We start from the raw sequence: 27388 nt of genomic DNA on the forward strand, positions 1-27388 counted from the left end.
TACTGCATTTGAAAGAAGAGTATAATTTATAAGTGAATATATGGGCATTGCATATATAGATGTACGTGTGACCCATGCCTGGTTAGGTACTGGAAAAACCTATGGTGGGTAAGTTAGGTCAAGAGGACTGAAGATAGGAGGTAGGACTGAGCTTGTCATAGTGTTTCTTTCTTTCTTTTTTTTTTTTAAAGATTTTATTTACTTGAGAGAGAGACAGTGAGAGAGAGCATGAACGAGGAGAAGGTCAGAGAGAGAAGCAGACTCCCTGTGGAGCTGGGAGTCCGATGCGGGACTCGATCCCGGGACTCCAGGATCATGACCTGAGCCGAAGGCAGTCGTCCAACCAACTGAGCCACCCAGGCGTCCCTGTCATAGCGTTTCTAAATATTTTTATTGATAATAAAATAAAACAATAAAGACAGTGCTCCTGCTGGGATTAAATTAAAGATACAACCGAGGCATCTGTTAATAAGAATAATGGATGCTGGCCTCTATTATTAATTTCTAATTAGCATCCCTTACTCACGAGAAGTATTTTAGGATCTTGGTTCCATTATAGTTTAAGATGCCTGTATATTCATTTTGCTGTGTATCACCCCCACACTTTAGGTCAGGCCCTCTACCCAAGTTGTCAATGCCATCATGATTTTATAGCAGGGGTGTGAAGGTGTAGCTGTTCAGCTTCTATCTTCAAGGTTTTGATTGTCGTCTTCTTCTTGCTTGGGTCCTGCCTCTGTGTCTCCTCACCTACTCTGTCCAGGCTTCATGAAAAGAGTCTTAGTTAGGTTCCTTTGCCTTCATACACGCCAGCAGATTTACTTAAAAGGGTTAGGTGGAAATAAATTCCATAGTAATACAATATAGCAAAACAATTCATGGTTACATAAGTATACATATGCAGTAACCTTGTATGTCTTTTTAAAATCACAAATATGCAGGTGGCTGTAAAAATGGATACTGAGCTGGAATGCAGTCCCTCAACTGTTTGATTCCAAATATCATGTAATTTTAATATGCGGTTCAATACTAACCCTTTTTCTTTCTGTTCATTTTATCTTCTGTATTCTCTGTATTCTTACGTTGCCTGAATTTTGAAATTTGTCTTCTGACTTCTTACTCAAAGTGTTTCATCCCAATAGACTTCTATAATTCTCATTTCCCTTTTTAAAGAAACAATTGCAACACATTTGAGAGTTACTTCCATGTGTCCTACTTTCTGAGTCCTTCTAAAACGTATTCCCCTCAACTTCTCAGTTTTTCGTTTTAAAGTCACTTACCTTTTTCCTGCTAATCCCCATTAAGAAAACTCAGCATAATTTTGTAAATGATGTAAATCATCCCAGGGCCCTTTCAGGAACCGATTGGACAAAATGTGTCTCCCATATAGCCCAACAAAGTACAGAATTAATTGTCTCTTAATATTGTCACTGTCCAGCTTTGATTCATTAAGCCAGGAGTTGATTCTGTCTAAAATAATAATCCACGGTCACAGTTACAATCCTGAAATAGTTCCTGCTTCGTGACAGCGCCCTCTGCCCGCTTTACTTACACCCCATGCCAGTCGTCTGGACGATGGTTGAAAATCATTGACAGCCATTCGGGGGGGCCTGCCCGCCATCCACCTGTCCCACATTTGTGCAGGACGCCATTTAAAAGGATAGAAGACCTTGTAAATTACGAATCCAGTAATATGAAAATCTTCTGGATGATGTTCAGATTCCAGATGGGTGAGACATTTTGTGATGGTGTCTGGTTTTTTTTTTTTTATTCGATAAGCCTCATTTCTTCTTTCTGGTAATCACCCTCGCCCAGGGGTTATCTATCAGTCAGGGTTTCAGTGAACTAGCCCTCCTCTTTTTCTGGGTAGGAAATCATCATCAAATAAAATTATGTACACCAAAAAAACATAGAGCAAATCAAGTATGAATTCACAAACTCATAACAAATTTGTTTTCTTACCTTGGGGTTGATTTTCCCACCAGGCTTTTCTTATCTATATCTCCTATATAGATAAGCTCCCACATAGAAAATATATATCTGTATTTTTTTTTTGCCTGAACTAGGTAATGTCAGCATTCATCAGAAGCATATCATAGCCTCCTCTGCTTATCTGGATGGGGAGCTAGTTGCCCTTTTATTCACAGATAGTATTTTGGACATTCTACTCCATACACTCAGTTCATTCTTAGACCTCAAAATGTAGATTCTACATATTTCCGTTCTGCAACCTGTCCTTGCAAAACCAACCAATTCTAATTACTAGATGAAATTCTGTGAATTTATAGGCTCTGCATCTGATGCTCTGTAACAGGAGTCTGCAGACATTTCTGTAGAGTCAACTCTGCAGGTCAGCATGAAAGCAACCATAGGCAATCCATAAACAAATGAAGAAGACTGTGTTCCAATAAAACTTTATTTACAAAAACAGATGGTGGACAGGGTTTGCCCTAAGGGCCGTTCTTTTGCTCTGCAGTATCCCTCGAAGGATCATTATCCTCTCAGTATTCTGCATAAAATCTGTGTTCTTGCTGCTGTAACAGTTCTTACTCTCATTTTTCCTTAGCTGGCATTGCCTGTATTCACCAGCCAGTTCTTTCTTTTTCTGAAAAATCTGGGTCTTCAGATGGTTTTCCTCAGGACTTCAGAAGGCCTTTGAGGAACAGAAGTGAGCCTACAAATCGAAAGCTGAATGTAGCATAAAGCAATGGAGCTTTACCCGGATCCTTTACCCAAATCGTCACCCAGGAATACTGCTGCTTCTAACTCCTGCTTCTACTCCTTCCCCGTGTTTACAATTGACCTTTGACTCAGTGTCGGTACTGGCTGGACCTGCCTGTCTGGCGTCAACATCTGTAATGGGCATGGCCATCCTTCATGAAGACCGTTCTCTTCTGGCTACTTCCCCCTTTTCCAGGGTGCGTGTTTTACATCGGTTGGTGCTTAATTGCCCTTGTGGATGGCCTACTTTCCCCTCTTACCTACTTTCGTGATTGCTTTATAGTTCGCTAGTTTCTGGTTCATTGGTTCTGCTTATTGCCCAGTTTCTGCTTCAGAATTTCCTTTCTAGGAAGGCTTGGGGTTGAGGTTGGGGGGGGGGGGGGGGGGCAGTGGTAGTGAAATCGGGGTGCATTTTTTTTTTCATGCACTGCACATAGGTCATGAAGAGACAAGATATTTGTATTTTAGATGTGCCCACCTGAATGGTTGGCTGTGCCATTTTTCAACATAAGCGACACCAAAAATGGTCTAAATTTCAGAGGAAAGATCTAAACTGAAGATCCTTGTATCCACACAAGGGTGAATGCTCATGGTTGCCTAGCAGAGATGTAGAACGTGGGAAAAGATTTAGAGGTCAGTGTTCTTGTAAAGATTAAGCGGTGACACGAGATAGGGCTTGTCAGGATGAGACGTTCTTACCCTTGTACAGTTTTCAAGTACCACTCGTAGATCTAGTCCTCAAATCCGGGGGCTGACATATGCTCATCTTAGAGGAAGCACGGATTTGACATTCTTTCTCTTACACAGCGAGGAGGATTAGGGAAAAGGTATGTCTAAGCAACCTCCCTATGAACTCTCCAAGATAAATGTGTTCCTGATTAATGCAGTATACTTTAGGTGGGTTGTTTAAATACTATGAAATTACTGTGCCCTTACACAGAGAATAGTCTACTTTCTTAACACATAAAGATGCAAGCAGGTGTTTTTTTCAGGAGACATTTTTTGGAATATCTGATTATCTTGTTTTCTTCCTTTTTTCAAAAATGTCTTTTTTTTTTTTTTTTTTTTTTTTTTGAGACAGCACTGCCTCCCAGTTAATTCTTATTTTGGATGTGAAGGGTTAGAGTTCAATCTCTGTAGGTAATAAAGCAGACGCCACTCATTACAGGACTTCTCATAAGAACGTAAAAATTCTTGTAATTTACATAAGTTTCTTTCTGTGCAATTCCACATTTTCCCAGAGAGAAATTCAATCTTATTTCTCTTTAATCTACCTAGCACTGTAAGCATTCAAGTATATATATACATGTTTATCCACTGGAAAGATTTAATGGAGTGGACATTGACTTTTTGTAAATGCTGAACAGCTTTTGGAGAGAAGGGCACCCCAGGAGCACTTGTAGTATTTCTGACAGTGTCGTCCTGAGAGTCATCTGGATGGTTTTGGAAGAGCACATTTATAGGCCTGTCTGTGACTCTAGTGATTCAGAGTCTTATATAAGGTCTATGACTGTTTCATGTTCATTTTGGTAAACTTGCCCCAGTGACTTATATACACAAGCTTTGAGAACCTGTGGCTTGAGACTGTGGCCTGCGGGACTATTGAAGGATCCCTGTTCTATTTGCAGACATTTCTGCAGTGACTGAATGTTTGCCTTCCTGGGGAAAAAAAAAAAAACAACAAACAAAACAAAAAACCAAAAGACCCAAAAACCTTGTTTAGCAAAATCATACATTAAGAATAGTGTGGGGTGGGGCGCCTGGGTGGCTCAGTGGGTTAAGCCTCTGCCTTTGGCTCAGGTCATGATCTCAGAGTCCTGGGATCGAGCCCCGCCTGGAGCTCTCTCCTCAGCAGGGAGCCTGCTTCCTCCTCTCTCTCTCTGCCTGCCTCTCTGCCTACTTGTGATCTCTGTCTGTCAAATAAAGAAAATATTTAAAAAAAAAAAATGGAGATTCTAGAAAAAGTAGGACTAGATGAAGAGGGAAAACTTACGGAACCCAACAAGAATAATAATGGTCCTGATGAGAAACTGTAGCATCGTGAAAACTGCAAGAATATTTGTTCTCTGCAGCTTACTTGAATCTTTATGCTCTTAAACCTGAGACCTGTCCCTGTTTTGCAGACCTTGGCCTTGAGCATTCTCTTCTAGCAGAGATCAGTATTAACCTATTCATTCATTTTTTTAAAGATAGGCACGTGCCATCATTCTAGCTCTTTTTACAAAAACAGGGAAATATTTTTTGGAGCTTTTTCATCTGTCCCATCAGCGTCTCCAGATAGCATGGCAGAGTGGAAAATGTAGCAGTCTTGACTTTCAGTGCGCGTCTGTAGGATACCAGCTTTCTTTCCATGAGATTTTTGTGTGTTACTAGGTCTCTTTCATCTTGTCCCTTAGAAAAAGAAAACTTGTCCCTTAGTGCTTCAGGTCATTAATATGCTGATATCGTGGTCTTACTTAGGAGCTCCTTGTTACATACCATACGTCGTAGCAGAACTATTATAGAAATTTTGCTTCCTCTCTTTTATTTACTTATTTATTTATTTTGGTTTCCATCTTGGTAATAGCCTTAAAGTTTGAGTCCTCGCGGGCACTGTCTAATGATTAAATCAAAGAGGTCCACTGCATTGCGGACGGATTTATTTCAGAAAATGCTGATAACACAGTTACTTAGGAATGGCCTGTGTAGAAGGTTAATCTGTAATTTATAACTTGTTTCAGGGTGATATTTCCCCTTTTACAGATAGGCCTGCTGCGTGTTTTTGGCCCCATCCCACAGTTTTCCCTTGTGTTATGTAAGATATTTGAGGTATACCAAAGTTATATAAGACCTATCTTTCTTTAGAAACAGAAATTGGGTCTTGAACGAAGATAGACGATTCCAAAGTGATGTATTTCATCAGACATCAACCCCAAAGTTAATGTGATGTTGATCCCTAAAGTCTTATTTTGAGGATTTTGTTTAGATTTTTTATTTATTCAAGTGCCTAAATGATTACATTTTCTAAAAATCAAGAAGAAAACTATTGCTATGTAAACAGTGAAGTCAGGAGAAAAATAATTTATTTTGTTACCTTAACTGTCAAATTTAAGCACATTTCTTCCAATTTTTTAGATTTGGGGTTTTGAAAGCCTTGGAAAATGCTGTAAAAGACTAGTCTTCTCTTGCTTTGTATGCTGTTGCCATTAAGATGCTAGGATTCATAAAACATGTTTAAATCTAAAAATTTGGTCAGTGACTCTCTGGTGATAAATTCTTAAGACGCAGTGTACAAAAAGGAGGGAAAAAAGATCTCCCTGACTCACTTTGGAGCTTCATGGTACTGCAGGAGGACCTGACCTCTTCATTTGGTGAACAGGGAACAGAGCCAGAGAGAGAGAATGGTTGATGGGGCCACCCCTGGTGGGGGTCAGTCTCTGGGGCTGAACTTGAGTCCTTAAACTCCTGGTGGTTTTCCATCTCTGTTTCAATCTCTGTGCCTCGGGATCTATGATTCCTTTGATGTGGAGCTTTCTCTTGGACCCTGAATAGGAGGATATTACGGGCGAAATGATCCATGGCTGGGCGGTACTCACCTTGGTGTACCTCTTTTTTTTTTTTTTTTTAAGATTTTTATTTATTTATTTGACAGAGAGAGATCACAAGTAGGCAGAGAGGCAGGCAGAGAGAGAGGAGGAAGCAGGCTCCCTGCCGAGCAGAGAGCCCGATGTGGGACTCGATCCCAGGACCCTGAGATCATGACCTGAGCCGAAGGCAGCGGCTTAACCCACTGAGCCACCCAGGCGCCTGGTGTACCTCTTTTTGTAAACTCGGTCCTATGTACCATTTTGTGAGAGTTCCACAGTTCTTAACATTGGAAAATTAACACAATTGATTTCTCTTTGGGGACTGTAATAGTTTTCTACTGCTGCTGTAACTAGTTACCGTGAACGTAGAGACTTGAAACAAGACACATTTATTATCTTAAGGGTTCTATAGGGTAGAATTCGGAGACAGGCCTCACTGGGCTAAAGTCATGTGTTGGCAGGGCTGCATTCCCTTCTGGAGGCTCTGGAAGGGAATCCTTTTCTTTGGCTTTTCCAGTTTCCAAAGGCTGCCTACATTTTTTGGATGTGAGCCCCCTTCTGACTTGAAAGCCAGCAACACTCCATCCCTGGCCATTCTCTGACTGCAGCAGGGAAACATTTCCTGCTGTTAAGGGACTCACATGATTATGTTGGGTGCACTGGATAATACACCATAATCTCCCCCGATTCCAGGTTCTTACCATAATCCCACCTGCAAAGTCCCTTTGGCTGTGAAAGGCAGCATCCTCGCCGAGGACTGGGCTGGAGACATCTTCGGAAGTCATTATTTTGCCCACGACAGGGAATGAATATGCTTTCCTTGGTCTCAGCTCTGAGAGGGCAGTGATTTTTAAAACTTCATGTTAATTTATAAAGCTTAATAAACTGCTACAACTAAACAAGGACCTAAATAATGATTTAATGAGTCGTACTCCTATTGTTGTACGCCTACCACGTGACACACACGGACTGCCAAGGACCTCACTGCACCATCCTGTTCCCTCCTTTCTCACGGCCCTGGGAAGCTGGTTCTGTTTAATCTCATTTTATATTTTAGGAGACTGAGACCTAGAGAATCTCGCTAATTTACTAAAGGTTGCACAGCCAGCATCTGGCAGGGTAGGATTTGAATTTAGGTCTGTCTGACTCAGGCTTCTCCCCAGCACACCTCATGGCTTACATTTGGTACTACAGTGGTAAGAGTATATATCGTGGTATAATGAAGTATTGCAAATATGAGCCACGCGGAGAAAGCCTACCTAGTAAATAGTTGTTTTAATAAGGAACGTAATCTGTAATGGATGGGTATAAGTTTTCAAAATGCCATTTTGCCCATTGAGCAATGTTTGGCTGATGAATATCGGTTGGTTGTATATAGATGTAGTGATCAATTCTCAGAGTCTTCATTTGAACAGAAAAGGCTACATATTGCATGACTGAGTGGAAAGGATATAGCTACCTCAGCAATTTTTAGCCCTCTTAGATTGCAAAGATAAGGAATTTATTTCACAAATCATGCTACCGCCTAATTGGCTAATAGGCTCTTCTTGTTCCTGCCCCCACCCCAGGCTATAAGCTCCAGGAGGGTAGTGATCGTGTTTTTCTTATTCAGGTCTGTATCTTGAGTATTTAAAAACGGGGTGTCTATTTTCATAGACACACTAACATTTCTTGCAAGAATGGAAATCAAGAACTATCTAAGAGGATAAAGCCAGCTTTCTATAACAATGAGACCATATGGGGTCAGTGGGTTAAGCCTCTGCCTTCAGCTCAGGTCATGATCTCAGGCTCCTGGGATCGAGCCCCACGTTGGGCTTTCTGCTCAGGGGGAAGCCTGCTTCCCCTCCTGTCTCTGCCTGCCTCTCTGCCTACTTGTGATCTCTGTCTGTCAAATAAATAAAAATCTTTAAAGAAGGAGACCATATAATTGGTTAATATAACATGACTAAGAAAGGTGGTGATAACCTTGGTAAAACCAGTGTTTTTACATAAATCTTGTGTTTAAGAAAAACTAGGGACTCTTCTGACACGGAGTGTTTGGATCACAGATTGACTTTATTTCTTTATTAGTTTATCTGTTCAATACTATTGTGTGCTATTCTGGTTACTAGGATAAAAGATGAATTAAAGGGGAAAAGAAAAAAGCCCCTGAGTCTCCTTGGTTGAACAAACACCTATAAAGTGCATTGTATCAAAAGGCATAGTGATGACTTTATGGGAACCCAGAAGAAGGACACCTAACTTACTATTCAAAAAATATATAAGTTGGCCAAGCCATCTGGAGTGTGTTTCTGGGGGCGGGGCATAATTTAGATTTATGGAGGAGTTGCATAGATAGGACAGAGTTCCCATATGCCCCTTGTCCAGCGTCCTGTTTTCTTGGTCTATTAACATGGGTGTAATACTGCTGCCTAACACCAACCTTATTCAGGTTTCACTGTCTTGAGTACCCCTTTTCATGCTGAGATGAGATCATGTATGAAAGTGCTTTGTAAAGAGGAGGCTAAGTGCTAGACGTACAAAGAATGCCCTTAGACTCTGCCCAGAGTGGGTCGCGGATGGTGAAGTTTGCGCTCCAGGAAGGCAGCTTTAATGACCTACCCATGAGTTCTCTTTTAGTTCCATCCGTGAATGTAATGAATTCTTTATGACTCTTTCCTGTTCAAAGTGCAGGGTGCCGTGTCCTGGGTCTCCCCCTCCATCCTGTGTGAGGCAGACCTGCTTTGTAGATGAGGGGCTGCGTCCCACCTAGGGCCAGGGAACTCACCAGGTTGGGAGTCGGAACCTGGACTGCCAGACCCCAGAGCTACCTTTTCCTCCTGTGTGCTGCTTCCTGAGTCCTTTTCCTGCACAAACTCCCAGAATAAGCGTTTTCCGAATCATACTTCTTATTGTGCCAAAAAAGGGTCATTTCCTTTTTCGATTCTAAAACGACTTGCTTCATGCTTCGAGGGTTCTATGAATATAAAATTTTGATGACTTTAAGGACTCATGGCTTTCCTCCCTTGGTCTTCCTCTCTCAGTCTTGAGAATTCGATGATGTTTAGTCTATTTCTATACACGGGCAGCCCTTCCCTTTGAACATTTCAGTGACCCTTCTTGATGGCTTCCAGCTGCCCTTTTGGGGGTGGTGGTCTTTGAGGAATGACCAAAGCTCTATACAGTTTTTCAGGTGTTACTTTTGTAATGTTGTGCCGTCTGCATTTATAGGACCTACTCTTTTCTTACTTTTCAGACGATTTCTAGATAATGGCAGTCAAACAGGCACTGTTCATGATAACTCATTTTTTTCAAGATGCAAGGTGCTTTCGCTATCATTTTTAATTAGATTTTCACAACTGTGTGAAATAGATAAGGCCCAGGGTACTCTCTCCCCGCCCCCCGCTTTTATGCACAAGGTTATTGAGGTTCAGAGTAATTATACGACTCCCTAATCCCATAGACCAAACAAGCTCTGGACCCCAGGTTTGCTGACCGCCCATTCTTATCGTTAATAAAGATTCTTGAAAGCTAGAGAGAGAAGTGCAGGACGTTTTGCGCAGAGTTAGGGATTTAAATTCAGGGACTAGAAACTATTAGGGAATCTAATTAAACATCTTTCTAAAGAAAAACAAACAAAATGAAAGGTATGTCTAGTTGCCTGCCAGTCCCTGGGGAGGGAAAGAAAGCTGCATGTTCACATGCTAAGTAAGTTTCATTTACGTTTCTTTTGTGTCATGTTTGTGAAACTCTGTGCTGGGAAAATGTGATTGCAATTTAGGCACCAAAGGATTATCTCAGAATGTCTGGGAAGCAGCTCACTTTATTTTCAAAAGATGCTTTAATGCATTTGTTTTTTATGTAAAATAAGGGAAGCTATGAATTTTAAGTTTTCCTTAGGGGGAGAGAGAGAGAAAGAGTGGGGTGTGTGTGTGTGTGTGTGTGTGTGTGTGTGTGTGTGTGTGTGTTGTCTGAAACCAGACTACTTTGGCTCTAATCTTACAGTTTGACTTGTGAGTTCTGGACAGGAAAGAGTCCCAGCCTTGGAGCTCTGTGAGATAGGTGACAAAATTAGATTGTTTTAGATGATCAGTGATATAGCCCAGATTTTCTTACTATGAACAGTCTGTTTCATTTGACTCTGGTCATTTTCCACCTCTTAGACCCAATGCATGACCCTGGGAACCTAAAGATAAGAAAATCGCCTTCCCTGGTCTTTCCTGTCCGGTAGAAGCAAAATGATAAGGATTCAATTGTTAGGTTGTGTGCGGACCTGCTTAAAAAATGCAAAAAACTACCCAAGCTTTAAAGATCTTCAGAAAGTCAGACCTGAGGTTCTGTGTAAGAAGGGATGCATGGCTGGTTATTTACTACTGTAGTGAGCAGAGTGGAGAGAAATTTAACTTTGATCTGGTGGGCCTCAGTGAGTCAGGAAGGCTCTTTTCCATCCTGGCATTGTACCTTCCAATGTCATCCAGTTTATTTTATTTTATTTTTAAAATATTTTTATTTATTTATTTGACAGAGAGAGAGAGATCACAAGTAGGCAGAGGGGCAGGCGGGGAGGGGGCTGGGGAAGCAGGCTTCCGGCCAAGCAGAGACCCCTGTGTGGGACTCGATCCCAGGACCCTGAGACCATGACTTCAGCGGAAGGCAGAGGTTTAACCCACTGAGCCACCCAGGCACCCCGTCATCCAGCTTATTAAGTTATCTGTGAATGAAAAGGAATAGTCAGAAACGTGTGGTTGCCAGGAAAGCTGACCAGCCTAAATAACGAAGCAATAGACGTCCCAAAAGAATGCATTTATTTTATGGTTAGCACTGCTAAATTTCTTTTTCTTCTTCTGCATAGAAGGAATAAATTGGAAATGGCCATGTGAAAAATAGATCATGAGGAACTGTCATTGGTAGATCAGTGAAGGGCTTTGCTCACAAACCAGGCTTTAGGTTTGATGCATGTGTTTTACGCCACACTTAAAAGTCTTCACATGGTTGTCACTGTTTAAAATTAATTATAATCAAGGGCTAACTCATCGAACCTGGGAATTTTATCTGGTTTAGAACGTCTGTCTGTATAATTTCCTTCTTTCAAATGAAAAAAAGAGAATTTTCGTGACATCAGTTAATTAAATGATTGTAATTCAGTTCGAACAAAGAAATCATGGTTATGAAGATAAATATTAATGCATCACGGTCATGCTAATGTGCTAAATTTACTTAAGCAAGAAACACATCAGAAGAGAAAAGCCTCATTCCAATAAGAAAACAAATAAATATAATATCGAATTGGCCGTGATGAGATATTTCTCCATTTCTCCATTTTTCAGTGACGTAGTGGAGTGGAATAGGGCAGCTTTGTGCAACAAATGAGAAAGAAAGCACTACTTTTTGACCACAGAGGAGATCAAATTTATAAGCTTACATCACATGAAATTTGCTGCACATCAGTTAGGCCAAACTGAAATGCATCCATTTCAGCCCTGTGTACGGATGCCCTTAAAGGAAGCTGGTGGGACATCGTCTAGGTTCTGTCCATGAGTGAGGTGCACCTATAATTGGGGGCAGCTGTGGGGACAGCACTCATTAGGCAGCCGTGCTAAACACTTGCCTGAAGCCGCCAGTAGCTCTGCTGTGATTTGATCCAGCATCCATTGTCCCCGTGTACTGCCTTTACACCTTGAAAGGACGTTCATCTGTTAAGACCCTCTTGTTGCTGTATCCTTACACAGGGGATATTGGGTTTCAGTGAACGCGGGAGGAAGATAGAGCATGGTTTACTCTTGTGACGTTTGGCAGAGGACAGATAGTCACCCAGTTCAAAAAAATTGTTTTGGTATACCAATTTCAAGTGTTCTGTCTTGTTGGATTTCCCTACAAATCATCAAAGTGGCTTAGAAAACTCAGCCATTTTCCTATCTCCTTTCTCTCTCAAGTTTTTAGTCCTGGGAATATGTGCAGAAACAACCTGTCATGTAGTATATCCCAGATGTAATCAGGAAACTGTGGTTACTCTTAAGATATCAGTATATTACATTTGACATTTGACCTAGGAGCCTAGCCAACGTAGCAAATAATCGTTTATTGCTTACTACTTAAGAGCAGGAGCTCTGGAGTCAGACTTCTGGGGTCTAGATACCGGTGCCAGTATTACCAGCTGTGTGACAGTAGGAGGTGGCTTTACCTCTCTGTGTCTATCTCCTCCTCTGTAAATTGGGCATAATGGTGGTAATACATATCTCCTGGAATGGCTATAAAACTTAAAAAGAGTGGGCATAAAGTTCTTGGAAGAGTGCCTGACACACAGTAGGTACTCAATAAGTGTTAGTTGTTGCTATTCTAAAACAGTTCATGTAAAGTACTAAGAGGGCCTTATTTTAACTTTATCTCATAGACTTTTGAAACACTCTTCTGGTAGTTTTATAATTTTATCTTTGGCCCTCAGCTTATGAAATACTGGGCACAGAACTATAGAACCATAGAGAAGAAGACTGCTAATTTCAACAAACATAGTATCCATTTTCAGGCAGAAAAATTCTCTTACCTAATAAATCTGTACTTATTGTTCCCCGTAGAATTTTGCAGTGCTGTAAATCTTCCGCAGACATACGTGGAGAGGTGATCTGGTTTATATAGCTTATTATGAGAAACAGAAAATTACCACAGTGGCTATGGAATGGAATGGAATAGTCTGCCTCATTTTGAGTCTGCGGTCCTTCTCCCCTCTTCCTGCCTTCATTTCAAGCTGCACAGAAGCACCCCTTGCTGGAGAGGATAGTCCCGGGTTCAAGTCTCCGTGTGTTAGCCTTGTGACATCCGGCAAGTTCAAGTTCCCATATAACTGCCCACCCCATCCTCACTTGTAAAATAATTACCCACTGTTGCAGAGAAATGGTAAATTTGGGGATATGTATTGACTATAAAAAAAGAGCACACTTACTAGTTAAGGGAACAAACTTACACCTTGTGGACTAGGATCCATCAACAAAGACGATCGACTTTGATTTGGAGACAGAGGAGATAATATTTCAATGTTTTGGCTCCTCTTGCTGAAGTGGGTGCACACCTGGCTTCTGGTGAGACTCCTGTGTAGGACCCGGAGAGCACAGGAAGGGCCGTAGTCGCCATGACCGGCATCCTCACTGAGACTGGCTTCCCACAGAGAATGTTTGAACAGTGATGACCAGAGAAGAGAAATAGAGGAGATCATGAAAATTCCCAAGGAGAGACTACTACTTAATTTGACAATTTTCCTGTTATATTTAACATTTCCTTATCTTCAGCATTATATGGCAGAGAGAATAAAGAGTCCTAATCCGGTAGAATGCATTAAAACAAAAAATAATATCACGGGGCCCTTTTGTTCCAAGCAATAATAAGTCTTCTGAGAAGGTAGGTGTGGCCTCTGGAATAGCTTTTGGACCTGGGTCTCTACTTTCTCAGTATCTTCTAGATCCTTTGTTCTATTTACAAGCACTTGAGGTTCTGCTTTGTGCTAGACCCCTCAAATCCTATGCATCCTGCATCTAATAAACATTTGAATGTTTGAATACAGTGCTAATCATAATCGACACACACACACCCCACCACCACAACCAATATCCTAATCCTTCAAATAGAGACTATGACCACCTACTAATAACTGTTCTTACATCTCCTTTGATTTGGTAACGATAAATTCCTTAAATGATAAATTCCTCTTTCTTTACATGTACTTTTCTTCAATGCTGCCTGTTGGCTATGACATTCAGATATGCAATGTGATTATTATTCTCTGGGGTCTTAGAATATGCCTACCTTTTGATGGGGCTGATTGTGGCTCATCCCCTCAAATAGGACATTTAAAAGAATCCTATTGTTTCACTCAACTTGTACCAGTTAACTGGGAGGAGGGAAACTTGGAGCCCATCCACAGGTAAAAGTCCTCTCCAATGGAAATGGATGTGTCTGGGCAATCAGAGTTAACAGCAGGAAGAAGCCAGCTTTGTCTGTAGACACCACCACTGAGAATATTTGAAGTCAGATGTTGAAATACTGCCCCCCCCCCCCATTTTATTGTTTTTACGTTGTGTAATGACGTGTTCTGTGCATATGGTATGAGGATTATCCGGTATGCTCATAAAGGTATTCAGCAGTGTGAATGCACCCCCTTGCACCATATAAGAAGTTGGACACAGACCTGCTAACTTAGTATTTCTGGAGTCCAGATATCCTAACCACACTTGGAAGCATATTCCTAACGTGTTTTCTGGTTAGGTTTGGTTTGCTGCCAGTGATACGGAGTCAGCTTGAGAATACTTTATAATAAAACCTTGAATCTTATAGTGACTTTCTCTCAAACAAAGTCACCCTCATGTTTGAGCTCATCCTCCAGATACCTCTGCTGAATACACAGGGACAAAGAGCAGGTGCATTTTCGTTCACGGGGGACTCAGTTAAGCAGAGGCAGGGACAGTCTATCTGAAGGATGACTCAGCAGGAGCATGGGCCAGTGTGAACACATGTGAACACGTGCTCCCACGTGCGGCAACGCACAAGGGGTCTGTTGGGTTGTAAGTTTCTTACTATGCCTTCAGACCACTCCATGCATCAGGAGCCAGCGTGGTAATCCACGGAGCACTCTGAACTACCGCTGCCGCCAGGATTTGCTGTCTTTGACACAGCTGTATTTACAAAATTTAACCTGATAAGATACATTTTCCCTTTTAAGCTTAAAGCAGTGAGCACAGCTCAGAAGACCAGATGGCAAAACATTAGCTGCCTCCGCTCTGTGCCAGACTATAATCTTCCACGTAAGATGGTCCGGTGAGGGAGAAATCCGACCGGGAAAGGAATTTGGGAGGCCAGTAATTCATTTACCTCTAACATGACTACAGAAAAGGGCCAGTGCTCTGCTTAAAGGACTGAGTGATGGTATGCGTGCGGCTCTCATTCACCAACAGCCAGTTCTCAGCACGTGATCTGCACATGTGTGATGTCAGGACTGTAGAGGGGGTGAGGAGGGGAAGTTTCCCCGGATCACAGCCACAAGCTCACTGATATTTGATAATATTTTGCAGGTTTCCTGTTTAATTTGTTCGGTGTGGTGGAGCTCTTCAGATGAACTAGTCCGACAGGGAGAGTCATGATAGGAGCCAGCTCTGCGTGGTCAGGTCCTCCATACACAGAAACAACAACTTATCTAGGGTCACACGCTGTCAGCGTATCCTGATTCCCCGCACGTGCTAAAATTGGTTTCCTGTTCTTAACAATGCAGTATAGTATTCGAAGCAGCAGCACAGAATATATTTTTAAAACACGTGCACGGTAGGCGATTAAAACAGGAGGATCCCTTCGAGCAATCGTTCTTTTTATGCATTTGTTTTACCTGGAGCACAAGTATTTATTCACACATCAAAGTCTGGAATAAATGAACATATGGCCTTAAGTTCTGTGTGGTCAGAATGTAAAATAAAGATTTGGGCCACAATTTTTTTTTTCCTGCGCTGTGTGACATTATCAAATAAGACACGTAGAAGTTTAGGGACGCACGGGTGGCTCAGTGGGTTCAGCGTCTGGCTCTTGGTTTCAGCTCAGGTCATGAGCTCAGGGCTGTGGGATCAAGTCCCATGTGGGGCTCTGTGCTCAGCAGGGAGGCTGCTTGGCATTCTCTCTCCCTTTCTTGCCCCTCCCCATCCCCATCAATCAATCAATCAATCAAGTCTTAAGGGAAAAGAGAAAGAAACATAGAAGTGCAAAAATAGACTTTTTAAATGTCCTGGTATATCTACTTGCATTGAGTTAGAATCGGAAGACTGTGTTTGTGATCTTCTAAAAGGCTTTAAAACACATCATGCCAGTAAAAAGAAATGCCCGTAAAGTGTGTGACATCCATCTGAAGTTCTGGAGTTTCTGTTTCTTAAAGGCTGCTTTTCTTTGCACTTTACTGTCTTGTTTCTGTTGATATATTTCTAAGGGTGTTGGTACATTCATATCAATGTCAAGCAAGTTCGAAATCCATTTCAGCAAACACTGCCCAACACTTGCTCTATTGTTATATTGTTTTTGAGAGTTGAACTTCTGCTTCTCCAGAAATGCATCGAAAGTGAAATTCTGAATGGTGGCAGAACAAAGACAATTAAATCATGTCTGAGATTCTCAGAACACTTACTGTATTCAAAGCATTAACTTAGCATCCTTTGCCTTAAAGCAATTTTTAAATGATGGACCATTTATTTACTCTTAGTTGGGGACTGAGAGGCAAATACACATTTTTTTCTTTGCAGTGTTAAAATCCAAGTACTCAGTGAAAAAACACTGCTTTCCAGTTTAGGAATGACCCCACACCTTAGGAACTTCTATCTGAGTATTAGGAAGTACTTGGTGGAGTAGATTTTTGTTAATGAAATGAATGAGATTATTTCATGGGAGCAAAGCATTGACTAGGAAACATACATAGTGAAATGATTTCCATTAAAATATAGTTATTATTTTATAATATAATAAGAGAAAAATTTTTTCCACTACCTCATTATAGGTAGATGAGAAAAAATGCACAAATCATAAATGCTCAATATTAGTTTGCATTTTATGGAGAATCTGAAATATCCTGGGCTATTCCATTAGTGTGGTTATGTAAGGAGACAGAGAAGAATTTTAGGTCATTGCCAAGTCTCCGGGATACTTGAATCTGGGCACCAGCAGGATGAGTGTGGACGTCTGTATGGTACTTCTTGGAAGGTCCCACTGACAACACCGAGGACCAAGGCCACAGGGGGGTGTGGCTCTGTTGGTGGTATACAGATTTGTCTCTCCATTTATGCTCTGCAGGATTTTAAGTTAGCTCCTTGAAAGAGCCTTTCTCTGAAAAATGGGGTATCCTCATGTCCTAGATGGTCACCCTGAAGGATACAGCAGGGACATTCTTCCAAGCGAACTTGTTGGGTTGCAGAGTTAGAGTAGCTGGGAACTTCTGCACCTGGGAACTTCTGCACTCCCGATGAACTTGCAACTCTGTGCAAGTTGTAGGGACTTGGGCTCTTCGGTATAGATACACCAGAAGCCCAAACATGAAGAGATGTTTATACATGGAGTCAGCTTCCACAGTGGATGCTTTCACTGGGAATAGACTTTCTGCCTGAGGGTCTCTGCAGCGCTACATCGCAGATCACCTCTTGAAAACAAGAGAGGTGCGGCTCTTTGCACGTGAAATGCCAGAGGAAGGGATAAGCATTGACTGGCCAGATGAGTGATTGTTTTCCTCCCATCGAAGGAGGGATTGGAGCCCCAAAGTCATGGATATGGCATTGAACTATATGAGGATTTCAGGGCTCTCGCACTCACAGAATTTATTTATTTTTAATGTATTCATTTATTTATTTGACAGAGCACAAGCAGGGGGAGAGGGAGAAGGAGAGGGAGAAGCAGGCTCCCCACTGAGCAGGGAGCCGGACATGGGATGGGGTTCTATCCCAGAACCTTGAGATCATGACCTAAACCAAAGGCAGATTCTTAACTGACTGAGCCACCCAGGCACCCCTCACTCACAGAATCTTAATGGAGGCTCTAATTTTAGGAGAGACATTTCTAAATGAAAACTCAAATATTCCCAAGAATCCCCTTCCCGACGGCCTACTCAACCAAGATTTTAAAACCTAATGAAATCCTGAGCCTTTTATTGAACTGCAGCAAGAGCAGACGAAAAAGGCAAAAAAAAAAAAAAAAAAAAAAAAAAAACCAACAGAGAGAAACCAAGATTCCTTTTTGTCTTTTTCTGTGTGTGTGTTGATGTGGCTGTGTATGCATGCGTTCCCTTATTTGCTTGAACTGTTCGACACTTAACTGTAGATATCATGACATTTCACCCCGAATACCGCAGCAGATGCCGCCTAAGCGCAACCGCAACACAGTGACCACACTTGAGAAACTCCATGATGATACAATACCTTGATTCAGGTTTCCCCACGAGTCCCAGTAACAGCTTTCAGAGAGTTTCCAGTGACTCGGGAGTCCGTGACAGCTACACGGTGTAAGCTACAACGTTGGATGTATTTGTCAGGTCTTTTAATCACTTTTCATCTCCTGTGATCATTCGTGACATCAGCACTTCTGAAGTGTAGACCTGTTGTTTCGCAGAATATCCCACCATTTGAATTTGTCTGATTGTTTTCTAACATTTGAAACCCAGGTGCTAAATAAGTAAATCATAGATAGGTAGATAAAGAGACGGGAGGGGAGGGAGAGGTGCGAGGGAGAAAAGGAATGAGAAAAAGGAAAAAGATGCAAATGATTTGATGAAAAATTGCCCAATTCGCACTAAATAATCCAAAGTCTGGCAGGTTTCTTTTGAGACGGTATTGATAAGCAGTGGTATGGAGCAGTGGGTGAGGTGACACGGTGCTTACGGAGAGTTAAGGATTTCTGAAATACTTCAGTGAAAACATTTTGCTGCGGGGCAAGGGAATAAACCTTGAGAGTTTGGGTCGTGTGCCAAGTTCAATGGAAAACTCAGTGAAAACCAACAAAAAATAGCAAGCTAGTTCTTTTAGTTTAATACGTGAAATAACAAGGCAATTTATTTTTCTCAATACACGTAAGCTGGTTTCTTTGGTGCCATTGAGCTCCAGCAAATCTGTTCCTTCAAGACCCTCACTGGGCTGAACAAAATCGAAGATGATCTTAAAGAGTTACTGAGGCCATGCAGACATAATTCCAGATAGAGGAGAATTGAGTCTGTTTTTAAAAACCTCCAAAAGAGAGATTCACAGACCCCATCTTAAAGAGAAACTCCTGTAAAATCTGTTCAGAAGTAAATCTTATTTTCAAGCTGTCAGAAAACGAGAACCAGACAAAATCAACAGGTACCAAAGGCAAAGAACAGGTGAAATGAGTTTTCTGCCTTGTCCCTGGGTGTACGCCTCAAGTGTCTGCTTCCCCGTCGCATTTCCTAGTCCCTAAGTAAGTAAAAAGGGGATGTGTAATTTTAGGAGCACTGCTGAGACATCACAATGTTCAAATGGTTTTTTGGTATAATTTGCAGGAACCTTCCTACACTTAGTCCTGACATCTTTTTGATTTACTTGGTAAGGGCAGAATTGTAGAAAAGCAAACAGACCCTGATTAGGAAAGGCGCTTCATTTCCTGTTCGTGTCTGACATGCTCTGATTGCTGTCCTTGGAGTCCTGGTCACCATACCCAGTAAATAATTATGCCCTGGATCAGGGAGGGGCGGTCTTAATTTCCATGGGTTTGTTTTTCGGGATTTTCTATTAAAACCTGGACTGGAGCAGAAGTGGACTTTGTGGTTGGCTTCTCTAAGCCTCTGTGGAAACAGAGTTGTTTGAGAGCTCCGGTTCTGTGACGTTGATTATTAAGTGAACTGTTGTATGCAGAGGAAAGTCCATTCATTAGGCTCTTATTTTTTTCTTTTTCAAAAGCTTTGACAAAACAAGGTGTACTTTATTGAATCTTCGGTATCACCAAACACCATGTATACCTGTTGCTTGACTTCTGCAATGACCAACTAACTAATCGGGAAATTCGTTTCATTTTTATGTCTGTCCATTCCCCACTATCATTTTATTTTGAAGCAAATCTCAGGTTTTATAACATTTTATCCATAAATATTTAAATAGAGAATAGATACTCTTCTAAGCAGTCCTGCTGAAAGTAAGAATGGTATATAGGTGTTTCATGTATTCTACAGGCTAACGCACAACTTCAGTACTTCCTGTCTCTATGGAGAAGCTATGGAAGAGCTAAATGCAGTCAAACTGACAATTTGACAGGTGCATAGTAGGCATCTAGAATGGACATTCATTGAGGACAGCAACTTTAGTTCCAATAAAAGAGCGTTGTCGCCAAAGAATTTCTGTCTTGAAGAAAGGAACATTGTTAAGAGTGATGAATTCTCTTTGTTCCTTGGGCCACCTCTGATGATACATAGTCTGACTGACTCTCCAGAAACATTAGAACCATGTAAAGTCAGTCACTTACCCATCTCTGCAATTAAACTTCCCCAGATTTAAAACTTGGTTATGAGGACTGCTATTTACAGAATTACGGTAAAGGTAACTTGTGATCTGAGATGTGAACATGCTTTAAAAATAGTGGCCTGTATATTGTACACCTGAAACTCACAGAACATTGTATGTTAACTATACTGGATTTAAACTAATAATAATAATGATTATGATGATGGCCTGGTTCATAGTCTCCCTGAGCATAGTGTTGTTGTTACTGTTTTTTTTAAGATTTTATTTATTTATTTGACACAGAGCAAGAGATCATAAGCAGACAGAGAGGCAGGCAGAGAGAGGGAGCGGGAAGCAGGCTCCCCGCTGAGCAGAGCCCAATGTGGGGCTTGATCCCAGGACCCTGAGATCATGACCTGAGTGGAAGGCAGAGGCTTAACCCAAGGAGCCATCCAGGCACCCCTAGCATAGTGGTTTCGAAATGAGCCATGTCCAGGATTTTTAATGGCGTCAGAAAAATGTAAAGATTGAGGAAGTAATCATCTAGAATATTTTATAATCTAGTCCCGCCACCCCCAGTGCCCAAGTATGTTTTACTTGGGCATTCAAGCAAGGGTCCATTTTGGCTGACTCATTTTCTCTCTCTCAGGTAGTAAAACATTTGGGAATGGTGTCTTGATCAAGCTCACCTGAAATTAATGTATTTCTCTTTGAAAGATAATCAGAATTTTTTCCTTCTCTTTTCTTTTTTAGCTTTGCCTCCCCGATTGAAAGAGATGAGGAGCCAGGAGTCCGCCGCAGGCTCTAGACTCGTCCTTCGGTGCGAGACCAGCTCCGAATACTCCTCTCTCAAATTCAAATGGTTCAAGAATGGGAGCGAATTAAACCGAAAGAACAAACCACAAAACATCAAGATACAAAAAAAGCCAGGGTAAGTGTAATGCATCTAATAGCAGAGGCAGTGTCTAGCCATTGAAGGATAGGAAATATAAAGATTTTATACAGCCCCAGTCCATGAATTCACTTATCAAAAAGCTATGATCTCTAATAAATGAAAAAGGTTGTTCATTGTACGATGACCAGAAATTGTTTCTGTTTCTCGCAACTTCTGGATGAGGAAAGAAAAGATTGGATGGGGAGAGAGCCGGAGGTGTAGAGGGAGAAGTTTTGGTGAGAGCTGCTGTAATTGGAATATGTTACATCTTAAAATTAGATTTTTAAAAATAAGGCAAATGCTGTTGAGAGTACCAGTGCCTCCCAAGGTTAACACCCCTGCTTCATAATGAAGTTCAGTAAATACCCAGATTTATGGGAAGAGAACACCATCGCTTGAATTTGAATCATTTTCAAGTAAGAGGTTAATATACATCCAGTGATACCCAGTAAGATTTTTTTAACTGACAATCTTGTGAAACTATGTGACCATGTAGGACATTAAAACTTTGGGTGATCTTGGCTTACCAGAATCTTAAATCATCCTGCCTTCCTGGTGGAGGACCATGATGGATTGGAAGGGCTCCATGTGGTTCCTGTGACATCTTGGACGGGTGTCTACACCTGCTCTAAAATGAGGCTCCTTTATTTTCCCATCCTCTCCATTTTTATGTACTTCCTCACCTAAGAAGCCCTCTTCTATTATCACACTACACTTTGAAATTAGGGAAGAGATAACTATGTGAGCGTTTTGGATTGTAAAACAGTCCTTTAGTCAATGTGGCATGGATAATAGTACTTCTAGGCTGAAAGATTACATTTCCTTTCCTCGCACGCTCGGAGGATTCCAGTGAAATCCCAGGGATGATAGCAGAAACAGCAACAAAAGAATCTCCTCCTGTACTTTGATTTTATAGAACACCTACCAAAAAGTTGTCACACATTCACGAACAAGAGACAGCAAAGTGATCATAATGGAAATTTGACTGAATCTTCCCAATGTGTTTAATTGCTGTAATAACCATAATTACTGAATTTCCCTCCTAGTTTCTGTGGTTTTATTAACTGTGCTGCTTGTTCTTGTCACTGATTGTGTCAGCAAGATCTTTTGACTTGGAAGTACTCTAATAAGATGTAGGGGAAAAAAGAGTGGGTATTAATTTCTCCAGCAGGTGGTTCTTCAGAGATACAGAAAATAACACTGCAAAGTGGCATGTGTTTTTTTTTTTTTTACATAATCTTATTTATTTATTACAACATTCCCCTAGGTAGTAAGGGAAGTTGAACTGTACAGGGGGCCTAATTTTGCATATTAAGAAATTAATATTCAGAACACCGTTCTGCCTTACCTTGAGTCACACAAGTAGTAAGTCACACAAGTAGTAAGAAACCAAGCTGGAAACAGATCTGTTCTTGGGTTCCTTAACACTTTATTCCTTCTCCTACAAATGGAAGGCATGCATGTTTAATAGCATGTGCATATGGGGAGGGGCATAGAGTGGTAGAATGAGTGAATAGAAAGAAAAAGCTATGATACTTATAGAGGAGTTTAACAAGAAAAAAAAATACTTTTAGATACTGGATGGAGTAGAGTTTGGTGTCTGTTTGTTTTTCATCAATTAAACACGTTAGTAAGAAACTAAGTTATCTTCATGTGCAGGAGAATGTCTTGTTTCTTTCTGCACAGCTGTCAAATGGTATCAGTAATATTTAAGCGCCCGCAGAAGGCTTTATGCTGGGAGTGTGGGGAAGTGGGAGAAGCATGGGTGTTATCTCTTCCCCCAGGAGGTCATGGATTGTATAGGGCTTCTCTGGTTCAGCCTTATCCGAAACATAGTTGTTCCAGGCCATTGCTACAGCCCTCTTAGGGCTAGGGGTGGGGTGGGGGGGTGCTTCAGGATTTTCAAGAGGTCCCTCGATTTGCAAATAGTGACCATTTAGAAAATTATTATTTATGTTAAGGTAAATTCTGCTTGAAATCAAGATTCAACCAGGGAGATGTCCCTAATGTATGCTGTAGCTTATCATACATGTCGCAAAACCCAGTGCTAAATTGTAGGTTACTAATTCTAAGTGCCATGAGGCTGGGAAGAAGGAGAGACCCAGAGGGCTTCACGAGGAGTCCTGAGGAGGTAGATTTGTGTCTGCGGATGGGGCAGAATCTCCTTTGCCTGGCTGGGTGGGGTGGGCCCGGCCATGACAGAGAAAGAGCGGAATGGTCGTCAGTAGCAAGTTCTGTTTATAGGACAGTAAAGAGGTCAGTGGGGGAGTAAGATGGGGAATTCTGCCCTTTATGGGACAAGCTGCTGGGTACACAGAGATGAGTGGTCTAGAGGGCAGAGAGATGGCGAACAAACAATGCTCAGTCTTAAGCGCTACAGTAGTGACAGACATGAAATGCCATAGCAAGGGGCGAGCGTGGGAAGGGGAAGGGGACCCAGTCAGGGACCGAGGAGGCTGCCAAGAAAGAAGGGAGGGAGAAGAGATTTATCTAGGCTGAAGGAACAGAACAAAGCATCTTCAGACTGGGAGTAGTCAGTCTGAGGATGCCTGGGAGGAAGCAAGGTGAACAGGTATGGAGAAGTTGGTTTTGCAAACTGTAAGTATATGCCTGTAGAGGTAATTTGTTACATGACTTGGATAGACATATATAAAAGTATCATTAGTATTCAGAAAGGCAATTTCATGTTGGCTTCATAGGTCCAGACAGCTAAGAGCACTGTCTACATATTAATAAAATTCCATTATGCCAGAAAGGCCAATATTCAGAAATTACTTCTTTTAAACAGTAGCCTTGCTGGGAAGAATTAAGTGGGAACAAAAAGATGTTTTATGCCACTTATGGCAAAACATTTTATATCTGATCGTCCAAAAAGAAGACCCTTTGTGTAAAGTGAGCCATTAGTGTTGTCATCTGTTTTTTAAGGTTAAAGGACCAAACCGAATCTAAATTTAATTAACATTTGCAAGGTGCACCTATTATTTCCACTTGTCCTATAACCGTAAGAGATTGGATACCATTATTGTTATACCCGTTTTTTAAAAAACGAATGCCCTGAGCATGAAGGAAGTTCCGTTTTTTGCTGTAGATCTAATATTGATGAATAGTAAAGCTTTTATTTTTATTATTTTTTATTTTTTTAATTTATTTGACAGAGATCACAAGTAGACAGAGAGGCAGATGGGGGTGGGGAGGGAGGCAGGCTCCCCGCTTAGCAGAGAGCCCGATGCGGGGCTCGATCCCAGGACCCTGGTATCATGACCCGAGCTGAAGGCAGAGGTTTTAACCCACCGAGCCACCCAGGCGCCCCAGTTAAGCTTTTATTTAAAATAGTTCTGACTCCATGCCTCCTGTTTTCCTGTTTATGCACAATTTCTGGTGATTTTGCTATGTAGAGTAAAGCACAACACAGGGCTACGGACACCTACAGACATAGGGTAATGTCTTTAATTTAAAAAAAAACCCTCATTTTTCAGTTTCATCTACATATTCATCATTTTCCATTACTAAGATATTGAAACTGTTAATGGTTTGCAAGAGTTATTTCGTTTCTTAAACTTAATCTGAGGCTTTCATCGACCAAGCAGAGGTGAATTTCATTGTGAAGTGTAAGATTGCCTTGGGATTGTCTTTATTTTAAGGAAAATGTTAACTCTTTTCCCATCCTTAGTCTAGGTTTCTTTTCCGAATAGTCTAGATCGTACACAGCAGCCGGAATTTCCTTATCATCCCTTAGTGTTGTGAAAAGACTCCACACCAGTCAGCAATTTCAATTCACCCTTTTGCCCCCGTTCCTACTAATAAACTACTTTCTTATATGTTCTTCCTATGACTTTGAATTTATATCTGAGCCTGTGTTTGTTGTATTTGGCAAAGCAGCGTAAGGAACCAGTTTAAAAAAATGGAAACTGCCCCAGCGTCTGCTTATCCCTTTGTTCTGCTTCCTCTGCCTGGTGGGTCATTTTGAGCAAGAAAACTGGTTAAAGAGCATAGCACGCAACCGATTCAAATTTGAGGCTGTCAGATTGGCCTCATTTAAATATCTGTCCTATGCTGGCCCAACGAAAGGCTGGCTTCCCATTGTTTCGTGTATGGCACATTCTTTTGTTGCCCATAGTTCTGTCTCAGCTCTTTGTTTCCGCTCTCACCTACTTTAATTGTGTTTAAAATTGGATCCAATTGGTCTTGTCAAATTTCTACAAAAATTTGAAGGGAGTTCTTGCTTCTGTTGTCCATGATCGCGGGTCCTTTGACTCTCTTCTAGAAAAAGTTCATACACATTCTCTTCTTGCATCGGCTGAGCAGCTCCTGCAGGTTATTTTAATTTTATATGTAAGGAAGGTTCCAGTTCCTTCAGTATATAAATGGGACTACTCGGTGCCTATTTCATATGGCTTATGTGAGGCATTTGGTACAGTGCCTGGTTCTGTACAGTATGGCATTTGCTTATGAAACCCTCTCCCCCTCCCCTGTACCCTTCTTGTTATTGGCAGTTGGACAGTATCTGAAGCTGTGTTGAGCACACGCACACACCCTCACACAGAAACTGACAGTGTTCATATATGATTCCTTAGAGATCAGATGGATTTATGTAAGCTGAGGAGATAATCACTATATGCAGGGAGTTAAGTTGTCTTGGCCCATAAACTGTGGTGGACGAATCAAGCCTAAAAAGACCAAGAGGACAGTAGTTATTGGAACCTTGAATCCATCCTTGAGCACTTATTCAAAGAATATAGATTGCATTTTGATATAAAAAGAGGAGAAATTTAGAACTTTCATCTTTAAATCAGTCTGTATTAATTTATTTTTACATAGTATTGTTTTTTTTTATCTAAAAGTAATGTGTGCTTATAAAAAAAATCCTAAATATGGCAGGAATATAAATGATAATTGTGATGATAGCTAACACTTACTGGGAGCTTACCAAATTCCAAGCATTGTTTTTAACTCACTTTATGGGAGTTAACTCTTTTTAATACTTTTAGAAAATGAAAGTCCACTGAAACATCAACCCCTTCCAGATTTCTAGAGAACTCATCAATTAAAGAGCAAAAAATTTGTTTGATGATTGGATAGGAATTCAACACTTTTTCCAAGTTCACTTCCTTCCCGTGGAGAGCATATGGTAGCTGATTGAAGAGAGTACAAGACTGTTGTATCCATCCTTGTCAAAGCTCCAGATCATTGCAATGTGTAATTTTCAAGAAAGGTTCATCTATTTCTTCTCATGTCCTACTTCCCACCCTGTACCCTAGGACCCATGGGTCAAAGAGTCTTAGAGTTCAGTGTATCATTGGAGTTCACAGGAGTCCCACGGATCACCTGGAGCATTGGTTTTCCCATTGTGTTCCTGGAGAATCTTAAGTTTCCACTGAATTGAAAATGGGCTGCCAACCGCCTCGACCCGAACACTTTTGTCTCCTTGATGATAGTTTTGAATATGAGGGTCTGATTTAAGCTTTTGTTTTAAAACAGGATTTTTTTTTTTTTTCAAAATAGTTGAAACCACTGATCTAATTTAATCTTTTTGCTGCATAGAGATATTCTTGACAGGTGGTTATCCAGACTTGAATCTTTCCAAAGAGAAAGGCACCCTCCCCTTTTTTGAATGTTCAAAAACTCTTCTTTATCACTCAAAATATGCCTTCTTTTTCCTGTTTGACATATTTCCATCTTCAAGAGCCTCCTCAAATAGTCTTCTTTTCTAGATGGCAACCGTGAAATATATTTAAAGAGCTACCTGTATCTTGTTCATAGTTAGCATAAAACCCACTAAGAGGTACTGTTGTAAAGAGATCTGTTTAACTTCGTTCAATGCAATATTTATTTGAACATAGAAAAAAACCTTTTCTTATTCTTTTAAGCATAACATTTATTAACATCATTTGGAATAATATTCCAGGAAACACTGTGTAGTTCTGTTAGGAGAATTTTTAAGAACTGTCCCTTTAAGATTATGTTAACTGTAAAACTGATTACCATGTTTCTTTTCTTTTTTTTAATCATGTTTCTTATAGTTTGATCTGATTCAGTAGTTAAAATAGTAATGGCACAGAGTCAAGAAAGAACTCCCCACATTACCATCAGGGACTGTCCCTCAGCTTGTATAAATGGGAAAGGAGCGTTCTTGGAATGATTATAATCTTGAGGTGTTGTATGTTCTTTAGTTGTTGTGATACCTTAGAATTAGTATCGGGGACTTAACAAGACAAGTTAACCATTTTGTTATTTTAGTTCAC

General features: G+C 41.0%; 1 protein-coding gene across 6 annotated transcripts in view; it reads left to right on the forward strand.

Moving 5' to 3' along the window:
• NRG1 (neuregulin 1) overlaps positions 1–27388 on the forward strand; it is a 226083-nt gene that overhangs the window by 26496 nt on the left and 172199 nt on the right. For all 6 annotated transcript variants that reach the window (XM_059384421.1, XM_059384420.1, XM_059384422.1 and 3 more), the window contains exon 2: positions 20966–21143. In XM_059384421.1, coding sequence (XP_059240404.1) covers positions 20966–21143 — 178 coding nt within the window. The remainder of the gene's footprint in view (positions 1–20965; positions 21144–27388) is intronic.

The sequence above is a fragment of the Mustela nigripes genome, chromosome 18, assembly GCF_022355385.1.
Source record: "Mustela nigripes isolate SB6536 chromosome 18, MUSNIG.SB6536, whole genome shotgun sequence".
In the NCBI taxonomy this organism is placed as follows: Eukaryota; Metazoa; Chordata; class Mammalia; order Carnivora; family Mustelidae; genus Mustela; species Mustela nigripes.